At 51.0% G+C, this 12430-nt stretch overlaps 5 protein-coding genes across 5 annotated transcripts; 2 read left to right on the top strand and 3 right to left on the bottom strand.

Annotated features, from left to right (window-relative positions):
* Nucleotides 1-72: 72 nt before the first annotated feature.
* COCSADRAFT_34925 (uncharacterized protein) lies at nucleotides 73-2478 on the top strand. The gene is made up of 4 exons (XM_007699341.1): nucleotides 73-675; nucleotides 731-1176; nucleotides 1225-2091; nucleotides 2156-2478. Exons 1-4 carry the CDS (start codon nucleotides 183-185, stop codon nucleotides 2450-2452), a joined length of 2103 nt encoding a protein of 700 aa, XP_007697531.1. The 5' UTR covers nucleotides 73-182; the 3' UTR covers nucleotides 2453-2478.
* COCSADRAFT_137915 (uncharacterized protein) lies at nucleotides 2454-5718 on the bottom strand. Its single transcript, XM_007699681.1, has 2 exons — nucleotides 5222-5718; nucleotides 2454-5116 (listed from the first exon to the last, which is right to left on the bottom strand). The coding sequence occupies exons 1-2, from the start codon at nucleotides 5584-5586 to the stop codon at nucleotides 2689-2691; spliced, it is 2793 nt and encodes a 930-aa protein (XP_007697871.1). The 5' UTR covers nucleotides 5587-5718; the 3' UTR covers nucleotides 2454-2688.
* A 217-nt stretch (nucleotides 5719-5935) lies between these two features.
* On the bottom strand, nucleotides 5936-7254 carry COCSADRAFT_197843 (uncharacterized protein). The gene is made up of 2 exons (XM_007699680.1): nucleotides 6386-7254; nucleotides 5936-6338 (listed from the first exon to the last, which is right to left on the bottom strand). The coding sequence occupies exons 1-2, from the start codon at nucleotides 6964-6966 to the stop codon at nucleotides 6206-6208; spliced, it is 714 nt and encodes a 237-aa protein (XP_007697870.1). The 5' UTR covers nucleotides 6967-7254; the 3' UTR covers nucleotides 5936-6205.
* Nucleotides 7255-7537: 283 nt separating this feature from the next.
* On the top strand, nucleotides 7538-8935 carry COCSADRAFT_34921 (uncharacterized protein). Its single transcript, XM_007699340.1, has 3 exons — nucleotides 7538-7617; nucleotides 7671-7689; nucleotides 7743-8935. The coding sequence occupies exons 1-3, from the start codon at nucleotides 7610-7612 to the stop codon at nucleotides 8817-8819; spliced, it is 1104 nt and encodes a 367-aa protein (XP_007697530.1). The 5' UTR covers nucleotides 7538-7609; the 3' UTR covers nucleotides 8820-8935.
* An 876-nt stretch (nucleotides 8936-9811) lies between these two features.
* Nucleotides 9812-12353, bottom strand: COCSADRAFT_34920 (uncharacterized protein). The gene is made up of 7 exons (XM_007699339.1): nucleotides 11775-12353; nucleotides 11514-11718; nucleotides 11332-11459; nucleotides 11110-11279; nucleotides 10825-11056; nucleotides 10489-10768; nucleotides 9812-10426 (listed from the first exon to the last, which is right to left on the bottom strand). The coding sequence occupies exons 1-7, from the start codon at nucleotides 12216-12218 to the stop codon at nucleotides 9939-9941; spliced, it is 1947 nt and encodes a 648-aa protein (XP_007697529.1). The 5' UTR covers nucleotides 12219-12353; the 3' UTR covers nucleotides 9812-9938.
* Between the last annotated feature and the right edge of the window lie 77 nt (nucleotides 12354-12430).

Below are 12430 nucleotides of genomic sequence, written 5' to 3'. Positions count from 1 at the left end.
AAACGCGCTAGACAAGGTGGGATGGGCTGCATCCATGTCTGGTGGGCTTCTCCAGGTACTCTCTCCATATGACGTGCTCGTCTTCCTCTCTCCCACCACTTTTTGTTCAAGCAATTGAACATACACGCGGGTTTCTTGTCCTTTTTCTTTGCTCTAGGCATCTCTAACATGTTAGTGCCGTCATGTTAATTCCACCTCTTGCCCGCGCCGCCTGTCGGCCGGGTCTTCATGCGTCCACGCTGCGCCTTCACCCTGTACACCACGGCATTCGCGTCTTCACCTCGTCTCCCCTCCATAGAAAAGATGCTCATGGCGAACGGCCAAATCCGGGCTCCCAGCCTGCACTCAAGGCTACCAAGCCCGCAGCCAATGCTGCGATTGCGAAAGCAAAAGTCGCAAAGGCAGACCCATTGCTGCAAGAACAGGTCCTGACCAACAAGGAACAGCGCAAGGCTGACTGGGCCATTATCAAGGAGATGTCGCAGTACCTTTGGCCAAAGGATAATATGGGCACCAGATTCAGGGTTGGGCTGAGTGTGGGATTGCTGGTTGGTGCAAAGCTGCTCAACGTGCAGGTCCCCTTCTACTTCAAGAGCATTGTAGACGCCATGAACATAGATTTTGCTGCTGTAGGCGGTACCGCGACTACCGTGGCAGGCTCCATGATTATCGCTTGTAAGCTAGACCCAGCAATGCATACTCGTCCCATTTTAGCTGAGACTACGACCAGACGGCTTGACCCGTGTCGGTGCAACTGTGTCCCAAGAACTGCGAAACGCCGTCTTTGCCAGTGTTGCTCAAAAAGCTATTCGCAAGGTGGCCTGCAGCGTCTATGAACATTTACTAAGACTGGACCTGAGTTTTCATCTATCAAGGCAAACAGGAGGCCTCACAAGGGCCATTGATCGTGGTACAAAGGGCATCAGTTTCTTGCTGACTGCCATGGTCTTTCATATATTCCCCACGGCACTCGAAATCTCACTTGTATGCGGAATTCTAACATACCAATATGGCTGGCAATTTGCCCTCATCACCGGCACTACAATGACTGCCTACTCTGTCTTTACTATTATGACCACCTCGTGGAGGACAAAGTTTAGGAAACAGGCCAATGCTGCTGATAACAAGGCAGCCACTGTTGCAGTCGACTCCATGATCAACTATGAAGCTGTCAAGGTATTCCTCATAAACAAATTTTCTAGTATTCTCCACTAATATGTACAGTACTTCAACAATGAAAAGCATGAAGTCAAGCGTTATGATAAGGCCCTTCAGGACTACGAGAAAGCTTCGATTAAGGTTGCCACTTCCCTGGCATTCCTCAACTCGGGCCAAAACATCATCTTCTCCTCTGCTTTGACTGCTATGATGTATCTCGCTGCCAACGGTGTCGCAACTGGACAACTGACTGTCGGCGACCTTGTCATGGTCAACCAACTCGTCTTCCAACTCTCCGTGCCCCTCAACTTCCTCGGCTCCATGTACCGCGAACTCCGCCAGAGCCTGCTCGACATGGAAACTCTCTTCAACCTGCAGAAGGTAAACGTGACCGTCAAAGACAAGCCCAACGCTCCCCCACTCGTCCTCAAGACAGGCGAAATCAAATTCGAAAATGTATCCTTTGGCTACCGTCCCGACCGCCCGATCCTCAAAAACCTCACCTTGACCATCCCCGCCGGCAAAAAAGTCGCCATCGTCGGTCCTAGCGGCTGCGGAAAATCCACAATCCTCCGCCTGCTCTTTCGCTACTACGATCCACAGGGAGGTCGTATTCTGATCGACGGCCAGGACATCCGCGACGTCAATCTAGAGAGTCTGCGCCGCGCAATCGGTGTGGTACCTCAGGACACGCCTCTGTTCAACAATACTATTCAGCACAACATCCACTACGGCGATCTAGGCGCCACTCAAGACCAAGTCCGCGAAGCAGCGCGACGCGCCCGTATTGACGAGACCATCGCTCGGTTCCCTGATGGCTACAACACCATGGTCGGCGAGCGAGGCATGATGATTAGTGGGGGTGAGAAACAGAGGCTCGCCATTGCGCGGCTAGTATTGAAGGATCCGCCGCTTTTGTTCTTTGATGAAGCTGTACGTTCCTACCTCCCCCACCCCTTTCCCTTCCCCTTTTTTAACTAACAAACCGATACTTTAGACTTCTGCACTAGACACCCACACAGAGCAAGCCCTCCTCTCCCACATCAACTCCCTCGTTCGAGAAAAGAAACGCACTTCGGTCTTTGTCGCGCATCGCCTTCGCACTATTTACGACTCGGATGTTATTATCGTGCTGAGTGAGGGTGGGGTGGCGGAGAGTGGGACGCATCAGCAGCTTATTGATCGGAGTGGGTTGTATAGCGAGTTGTGGAGTGCGCAGGAGACTATGTTTGTTGAGGAGGGGGAGAGTGTGGAGGGAGAGAGTGTGGAGGGAGAAGATGAGGTGAAGAAATAAAGGGGGGGGGGGAGAAGTGGAATGGATGTATGGATTACTTTTTTCACGTTTGTTGGATCAGGCTTTGTAGATAGGGTGACTGAACGTCGACATTTACTTGAGCAAATCATTTTATTACATTCATACCGACACACAGTGTACTGAATCCCTCTGCTAAGAGCGCCCTAATCCCATATAATCCCATGCCATTCAGAAAGCTTATCACATACACACAGCCAACTCAAGCACCCCCCCTCCTACTCTGCCACCTCCGCCGCAATCTTCAAAATCTCCTCAACGCTCTTCCGCGCATTCTTCGGATCCTTCGCCACACTCTGCCAAATCTCTCCATGTCTCGGTTCCGCCAACGCCGCTTTCGCGAGCGTATCCTGCAACTTCTCTTCGGTACCATGTTGCAGCAAAAACTTGTAATACCACACCCACGCATCGCCGAAATCGCTATCATGTGTGACTGCCTTGACGAGCCACGTTGCCGCTTTATCGAGGCGACGCTCAGCCCAAAAGATGCGGCCGACGACGCAGAAGAGCAAGGCGTCTTTCTCGACTTTCTTGATGGCTTCGAGGGCGCGGGGTTTGCGCTGGGTACGGGATTCGAGGTGCATGATTTTTTCGGCCCAGAGGAGCCCTGATTTGGGGCATTGTTGGAGGGCGCTGGCCATAAGTTGCTGGGCTGCGCTGATGTTGTTTTGGCGGCGCTCGAGGCGCACTTGTTCGAGGAGGATGTGCTCAGATTTGGGGTTTTGCTGGCGGCCGCGGTCGAGGGTTGAGCGGGCTTTGACGATGGCGCCTTGTTTGACTTGGAGACGGGAAAGGAGGATGAAGAGGACGGGGGCTTTGGGGGCTGCTCGGGTGCCGATGTTGAAGGCTTCGTGCGCTTCGGGGAGTTTGGAGAGCTGTTCGTAGACTTGGCCCTTGATTGCGTGGAGCTTCCAGCTGCCTGGCCAGTTTTGCAATCCCTGGTTGCAGATATCAATGGCCATCTCGAAGTTTCCTAGTTGTCGTTCGAGGACCGCAGACTTCATGTAAATTCGGTCTGTAGCTGCAGATTCACGTGCTACTTGCAGGAAGCTACGCGCCTGTTCGTAGTTGCCGGCATCCACCTCAAAGTCGACCGCACGCGTGTAGAGCATCTCGTTACCGGGGAGCGCCTCGAAACTTCGGCCCAGCACCTTGCGAGCTCCTTCAGGGTCGCCTGACTGCCACATCTCTCGAGCATAAAGCAGCCAAAGCGATTCTGATGTCGGGCAGGCATTGACTGCCCGTTCAAGTACGCTAAGGAGTGTGTCCATGGTACCGTGATGCTTCTCGAGGTCAGCAAATGCATGCCAAATGGTCGTACTGTAGGGGAAGACGGCAACGGCAAATCCTAAAATAGCCCTGGCCGTCTCTGGCTTGTTCCGGTTCAAGACGCTTCTTGCATCCTCCAGCCAGATATCTCGGCGTTCGTCGTCTTCGTCAAGGCCCCATCCAACAGTTGCCTTGATAATAGCAGTTGCCGTTCCCTTGTCGCCTTGCTCTTCACAGATTTCCGCTTGCGTAATCCACTCCTCTCGCTTGATCATGGCATTTTCCTTGATAAGTGACTTCACAGCTCGAGTCATGATCGTGTCTAGCATTTCTACCTTTCCTAACTCTTCTTGAAGTCGACAGGCGTGTATCCAAATGGCCCAACTGGTGGGAATGGCTTTGCGGGCTTTGTTGAGAATCTGTTGTGCGGCCTCGGGTTCTGACACACGCGCATACGAGATCCACAATTCCTCAGATAGCGGAACAGTCTCGGTTGCTTTGGCGAACAAAAGTCGTACAGCATCCAGCTCCTCAGTATCGTTGATCAGCGTTTTCCACAATTCTACACTCTGAGGGTTGTGATCCAAAGCCTGTCGAGTAACCTTCTTTCGCGCCGCAGGTGTCTGCTCTAAGTCGATCGCTGCTTGCCACAGCTTAACAGCCTTCGTGTTTTGCTTGATACCATTTGCCGCAATGACCTTTGCGTTGTGTAGATTGTCACGGTTCAACCGAATCGCTTCCTCCCAGACTACGACAGATCGAGGGCAAAGCTCACAACCTCGCGCAATAACCTTCTTTGCAGTGTGAATCTTTCCCGCCACCTCTTCCAATCTTGCTAGCGCAACATATCCAGGTCCATTGTGTATGTTTGTCTTGACAGCAGACTCTAAAAGCACACGAGCCCGATTAATATCCTCTACCGGTACTTCTTCACCCATGGACTCCTTCTTGCTTAGGGCAGTCATGTATCCCTTGGGGTCTACTGATGTTGCCGTACCAGAAGTTGTCGAGGTCTGGGCACCGGGTGTGCTAGCTGCTGAATCGAGTCGTACTGTTAGGGCGGAAAGTTGGGCTGCACCAATACTTGCGAGATTGGTCGTCATGCCATCGGCGTCTCCCGTGGATATCGATGTATCGAGTTCGCCACTCTTGGATGCGGCAGCCAGCACGCTGTCTGGGACTGCATAGGATCTGGAATTGGCCATGCGGGCTTCACGCGCACGCTTGGCTTTACCCGTCATATCTCCGACCTCAGGCAAGGCTGCCCATTCTTCTTCGGATACGCCACCAAGGGCACGTTTTAGATCGGCGAATTGGAGTTGGATCTTGGGGTTGTTTCGTTCATATTCTTCGCGTTCTTTCTGTTCTCGGGCTTCCCTACGGCGGACACAATCGGTATCTGTTCGTGGAAAAAACACGATGAATACTTCGACAATAAAGATAGAGGGGAGGGGCAGTGGGAAAGAAACAGGGGTTACTAACCGTCTGGCTCTGCGACGTTTGTCCATCTTCTCATCGACTTCTTGATATATGCGATCTGCCTCGTCATCTTCTTTGTCGTAGTTCATACCACTCGAGAAGAGGCCGACTTCATTATCAGGGTCCTGGAACCGGTCTTCATCTTCATCCCTCTCTTCCTCCTTCTTTTCGGTAACACCGTACGCAGATGGGGCGGCTTGGCCTAGCGATGCGGCGCGCTTTGCTAGCATCTCCTTCATCTGCTCCTCGGACGGACCCTCACGAGCTGGACCGAGATCGCTTCGGGTTGTGAAACCCGTAGCTCCTCTACCCAATCCAGCCACATAATTCTCGGGCGCCGGCATCGACAAGAAGTCGCGTCGACTCATGTTGGAGGTACTTGTGCGGTTCTCAGATAGAAATGGTTATTGGGCCCTGGGCTAGATAGATGCGCAGGATGCGCCAAAGACAACGGCAATCTGGACGTGGAACACCTGGAAGATGTGGAAAAGTGGTCGCTGAGATTACCAGTGCCAGTCCTACTGTCTTAAGACAGAGTTGTGTGTGATTGCTAAGTTTGGTGTTGGAGGCGGCGTTGAGCCGACGCGACGTCGATAATAATTTGAGACTAGGTTGACGCGCATCACGTGCGTGCAGCACAGCTCCAGCCACGCTAGCCCAAAAGGTATGTTTGCGACAGGCTGTTTCTTCACATGCGATCAATTGAGAGTCGGATTCATGATCATTGTATTGATACCATTGAAATCAGAACCCAAGATATATTACAATATCTAACTTCCGAAGTAGGCTGTATGGGCTAGAAGAGGACATCTTTGATTTCAGAAGTAGTGCATGATCGTAGCGCTCATGCTTCATATACCGAATTCCTTGACATGATTTCTACAACATCGCAACATGCATCCCCATGATGGTCTAACCGAACCTGCGCTCAGTAATACTTCACATGTATTCAAATAGCGTGGTTTTTCTTTTCATGACCATCCTCGCTCAAGGCGCAGCGGTTTTCGGTTCCGGCGCTTTCCCGTTCGCAGCGTGGAGGGCATGGCGTGGAGAGATGGGTGGTAGTGGTGGAGCTGGCTCCTCAGCCGCAGCTACTGCATCGCCCCTCAAGGACCGCCCACTGTGACGCATCAGTATGCAAGTAGACAAGAAGTGCATTGATCTTGCCTTTTCGTTTTCCTCAGCTTTCCTCCGAACCACTTCTTCAGACTCCGACTTGTGGACGGTCGTTCGGGCTCTGGGGCAGGGGATATATCTGACTGCAATACACTACTCGCCTGACTGTATGGGCTGAGCTGGCTAGCCTCTGGTGTTGCGTCATCGTCCTCAAGCGGCGGAGCCCACCTTTCGACATCACCATTGACTACGACGAACCAGGCCAGCTTTTCTCCTGGCGCGACCTTATCCCGCAACTCAGTGATGGCGGCGCGTTGGTCGTCGGTTATTTCAGAACCCTGGACTTCTTCTATGTCTACCCCAAGCTTAACTTCGTGCACAATGTCACAGACGTATGCGTGGGGCTGATCTTTGATAGTAAAGTCGTCAGGATCGTATTGCTCAATGAATTGCAGGTCTGGTAGCTGGGCCATTGTCTCTGGCCATTGGTCCTTAAAGTTCTTGGTCATACAAGCAACTGTCGCAGGGGCCATGAGCCACTCCGGGGCGGCATCGTCGAGGTTCTGAAGAATAATGTGTATGCGAATCTGTGCACGCGGCCACCGGAACCCATGTACAAGCCAGGTGGGCATGACGGGACACTACACGCAGCCGAGTCGCAACTTGGAAGAGAAAAGCGCCGTGGACGGGAGAGAGTGTGTTGAAAAATGGATTTGAAAGAAGTGGCAGATTTTGGAGAGTGGATGCAAGTAAGCATGGACAGACATAGTAGACAAAGCGCTCAACAGACTCTGGCGAACAGGTCGTACATGATTGTTTGCAAGCCAGGGTCAATTCCGAGGAGAGGGTTTTGGCGTGGTCTAGGCAAGGCCTGCCGACCGTGGGCGACTTAACTGTACGGATACTCGCGCTAAGAAAAGGAAAAGGGCAGCGAATGCGAGACGAGACGGCATAGTGACCTGGCACTAAATCAAACCACGATAAGGGCAATGAGCCCCGATTGGGTTTACATGGTGTGTCAGTTTGTACATTCACGGTTGCTGTGCCGAGAGGGTTGCGGGGGGAAGTCGGGACTAGCACTGGGATCAGGAGAGCTTGCGACGATCCATTGCAAGCTACCGCTCACCCCCGCTCACGCTAATGCAACGTCGCTCCCGATGCTAAGTATACAGACTAGGTGTGGATGATCACAGACCACAGTACATGCTCTGTGCATGACGTGATGGAAACACCAGACTGAACCATATCCATTCCATACGAACCGGACGTGGCATCATGCCTCTGTATGTCCTCCCCCTTGCGCCACACTACACTGGAGGTCCTAACGAGCAGATAGGCACCTACTCGGCAAGAAGGTATTCGATACAACTCTTAATTCGCAGCAAAATACGCCTGACACGTCTCTCAGTCATGGAACGTCTACAACGCCGACAATGTAGCGCGCGTCAAGGCCGACGAGGCCGCCGCCGCCGCCCGCGAAGCTGCCCATGAGCAGTGCATGCAAGAGCTCGACGCCCAACGACGCGCTGCCATTCTACGCGGTCAAACGCCTCCACCGCTGCCCGAGGAAGCCTCGCCCAAGCACTCTGATGCGCGGGCTTCGAAAAACAGAGACGAGCGCGGATATGGCCCAAAGAGAAGGAAGCTTGCTGGTGAGGATGACACCGACATGGACATCCGCCTGGCCAAGTCCGTCACAGCTCCGGACGATAATGACAAGCACGATGTTAAGGTTTTAAAACTACGAAGCACAGCCAGCGATGCTCCTCTGCACGACCATGCCGGCCATATCGACTTGTTTCCCGTCGACATGAAGGAGGCTTTGAAACGCGAGAAGAACGCCGAGGTCGAGAAGGAGAAGCGCAAAAAAGAAAAGGCTTTGGAGGACCAATACACCATGCGCTTCTCGAATGCTGCTGGAAGAGGCGGAATAGAGCAGCCCTGGTACGTGGCTCAACAGAAGCTCTCGCGAGATGACGGAAAGGACCCAGACAGCACACGCGATGTAGCAGCATACGAAGGCTTTGTGAACAAGGATGTCTGGGGCAACGAAGATCCGCGGCGTAAGGAGAGGGAACAGGCGCGCATATCATCCAATGACCCTTTTGCTTTCATGCAACAAGCCCAGGCCCAGCTGAAAAAGGCGAAACGTGACAAGAAACTATGGGTCGAGGAGCGCGATCGAGAGTTGCGAGACCTACGCATGACGCAAGAGCGGGAAGAAAGTAAGAGCAGGCATCACAAGAGGAAGAGAAGAAACGACCATGATGACAAGGCCCATGGTCGCGACTCTGCTCCCTCCTCACGACACAAGCACTATCATAGAAGCCGGAGCCGTAGCCGGGACCGACACCACCATAAATCTTCGCATCGCAGCGAGAGGCGGCGGAGCCGTAGCAGAGGTAGAGATAGGGATCGAGGTCGGGATTGGCACAAACACCGGGATCGCTCGCGTGAAGGGCGTGAAAAGTCAAGGACAAAGTAGTGTCAGAGTACTTGAGTGGAGACTAGGAAGAAATCGTTTGCTATTATCGATTATATGAGAAAGGACTGAATTCCAGCCTATGGAAACTGCTTTAAATGAATAGATTAATGTTGCCATCATCATCATCATCATCATCATTGTCATCCCTCGTCTTTGAATACTCACTCTAGCTTTTATATCGTATCACCCTGTTTTTAAGTATTGAATATGTGGGGTGTGTAGCAAGAAACAAGTTAGAAAATAAAAGGTCGAACTGGTGGAACTGCGGAGACTCTATTTTCGCTATTTAAATCCGATGTGAGGCATATGTTTTATCTATTCATTTTTTAGGGGATCCATGTTTTGAGAAAATTAGTCGAACAATTTACTTACCCTTTTTGCCCTGCTTGGATGGGGAAACTTCCAGTTTCTAATATGCCTTTTTTATTCTCGTTGATTATATGCTGCTATGATGTTTGTGTGTGTCTAATCACGTATAAGTGTTGAGATAACTAAAGGGGAAATTGGAGATGCGAATTCGTATAGATTAGAACGATCTTTCATTTTGCGAAAGGAATGTATGTTTAATAGCAGATTGTGAAAATTTGTAAAAATAGTTAGATTAGATTAGAATTCAATGTAGGTCTGACCCAACTTGTACCATTTCTGACTGTACGCAGAGAAGTGAAGAAATTATTTTGAAAGTAAGTATGGTGGCTTAGGTGGGTGATTCCATGAAGCTTATTTGACAGCAAGCTTTTAGGAAATTTCAGAGACAGAAATTAAATAACTAACTTTGACCTGATCTATAATGAAGAATAGTGGAAATAGTTTGATCTTTGGTTTTCCAATATCAAGCATAGGAAAAGATCTGAGTTTTGAATTTTTGTGGATATTTTGTTCGAATAGCACGAAAAAAAAGTTCTTAAATAAGATCACGTCGCCAACTCACTGAAACTTAGTTTGGAGATCATAGATTTTCACAGGCATGGCAAATTTTATAGATACAAGAATGGGTATATTGCATATTAAAAACCTACCTACGAGTATCTGCACCATAGAAGAAAAACCCCCTTTTGCCACTGGCAGCACCAGCCAGCCCAACCACCATCACCTACATTCATTACACCAACCAGATTGTCACATCTTATTCTCCTCACCCTTCTCCCTAAATTCAGTATTCTCCACACCACCAACCCGCTCATCCGCAAGATTATGTGTGGAACTCTGCTCGTGCAAATCAAACAACGGCTCCATGGGCTCCACATTCCGTCTCAACACATGCTTCTTCAAATACCACGGCAATTTCCTCCTATAATACGCTGAAAACTGTCGATTTCCCACATCAAACACCGTATCGAGTTCCTCAAGCGTAAGCGCCTTGGTCTCAGGCAACAGGAAGTACGCGTAGAAGAAGCCGAAAAAGTTCCAGCCGGCGTACCAGCAAAAGGCGCCGGTGGGCGTGAAGGCGGATTCCAGTGCGGGCCAGGTTAGCGAGAGGATGAAGTTGAAGCCCCAGCAGGTGGCAGTAGCAAAGGACATGCCGACGTCGCGGAGGTGCAGCGGGAAGGCTTCGGCGGAGTACGTGAAGGGGACAGGACCTTCGCCGGGGGAGTAGACGGCCATGACTGGGGGGAGAGATTAGTATTGCTGCTCGGTAGAGAGTGTGATAAAGAAGGGCTAGACTTACAAGTATAAATGGCAGCTGCGATGGACGCGAGACGGCCCTGTGTTGGTGTGCCATCTGGGTTATTAGGCAGGTAAAATGACAGACCGCACCAGAGCAGACAGATTCCCATCAATGGGAAAGTAGTTAGGAGGAGATTGCGGCGCCCGAATGTGTCGATGGTGTAGATGGCAGGGATGGCGAAGAGCCAGTTTGTTATACCCGTGCCCATAGACGTCAGTAGTGCTTCGGATTGACTGAAGCCGGCGGACCGGAAGATAGAAGTGCTGTAGTAAGCAATGACCTGAGAAAAAATATGTTAGAAGTATGATCGGCTGGAGAATTGGGGGAGTGACATACATTCACTCCGCAGAATTGTTGCATGAACATGACAAAGAAAGCGCTTTGAGCGGCACGTCTGTTACGACGAACCAAGAAAAACTCTCGAACTGGGTTTCTGCCCTCACGATGGGCATTTTCGATCTCGAGGAGCTTGTAGGCGTAGTACATGTCACGTGCTGCTTGTATCTTGTTCCAGCGGAGGCGGCAGAGAGACTGGAAGGCTCTGTCGAATTTTCCTTTTTCCATGTACCTTGACGCTGTCAATGATTGTTGCAGGTTCATTTTCAAGCAGATAATACGTACCAGCGCGGCGATTCTGGACAGAAATAGACTTGAACGCAGACAATCAGGGGAGGTATACTGGTGCTGGCCAACATCCACCTCCATGGCGAATTCGGTCCTCCGATAATAGTTACGTTCTGGAATGCAACGGAGACGACAAAACCGAGCATGATTCCAAAAGCAGTCCACATCTTGTTGGATGTTAGCTAGTCATCATTTCACTCATTTTCCATTTCAACGCACCTGCCACATCATCGTGAGGGCTCCACGGATAGTTTTTGGTGCAGACTCTGCGGCGTAGACGGGGGTGGTTGAAGACTTTGCGCCGACAGCGAAGCCCAGCATGAATCGAGCGGCGAGAAGGTTTGGCCCTATTGGCGACGGTTAGTGCATGAATCAAACAAATTTGTACATAGACAACTTACAGCTCTCGCAAACCGCCATCCAGATACCAGTAATGAAAGATATGATGCATGAGATGAAAATGGTGCCGCGACGACCAAAGAATTTGTTCAGTGGCGCATTAGACCAGCAGCCAATAACCGCAGAGCAGAGGTATGGAGCACCGTTGAGTAGACCGCGAAGCCATACTTGGTCTTCAGTGATGTTAAATTCTCTGAAATAGAACTCCTGCAACATGATTAGCCGGGGAAGGTTTCAAGAAAAGAGCTAGTGAATTGACGGACCTGAGCGCCATTCACGGCTGTTTGATCCATTCCTTGCACGATAGCAGAACCAGCACAAAGAATGACCAGGAAGTACAACATGAATGGCTGCGACCATCGATGAGAAGCCTCACGTCTTAGTACGTCCTTTTCTTCTGCTGATAGGGCATTCACGTATTCGAAGCCGTCCTCTCGCTGGCCCACTCGGGCGATCAATGCACCCTTGCGGAATGAATCGAGGTCGTCTTGAAGTCCCTTCTTTGTGCACCAGGCTTCGACATCAGCCAGGACCTGTTCCTCACTGAGACCCGCTAAAGGGTTGCGAAGTTTGGCCGCGACAGATGCTTGTCGGTGTTGAGAGCCGGTATGTTCATTGTGCTGTGCTGTGTTGAAGTCGGACTTGCTGCTACCCGAAGACGAGACAGTGGGCTCAGTAGCCTCGATATCGGGTCTACGGCGAGACATGGTGATGGCTAGATACGAAGATCGCGTCTAAGTGAATGGTCCCCAGTTTAAGGGAAACCCACCGATCACAAAGTGGATAAGACAAGAAGACACGCAGCAGGCACGAGCGAACCGCGACCGCTCGAGTTATATAGTCATTCTGGGGGGCACAGAGGAAACCCGCTTTTCTCTCCATGAAAGAGCGGGTCAGTGTCTGCCCCAGAGATTTGTCC

The sequence above is a fragment of the Bipolaris sorokiniana genome (assembly GCF_000338995.1).
Source record: "Bipolaris sorokiniana ND90Pr unplaced genomic scaffold COCSAscaffold_4, whole genome shotgun sequence".
NCBI lineage: Eukaryota > Fungi > Ascomycota > Dothideomycetes > Pleosporales > Pleosporaceae > Bipolaris > Bipolaris sorokiniana.
This window is presented reverse-complemented; position numbering and strand designations above follow the sequence as displayed.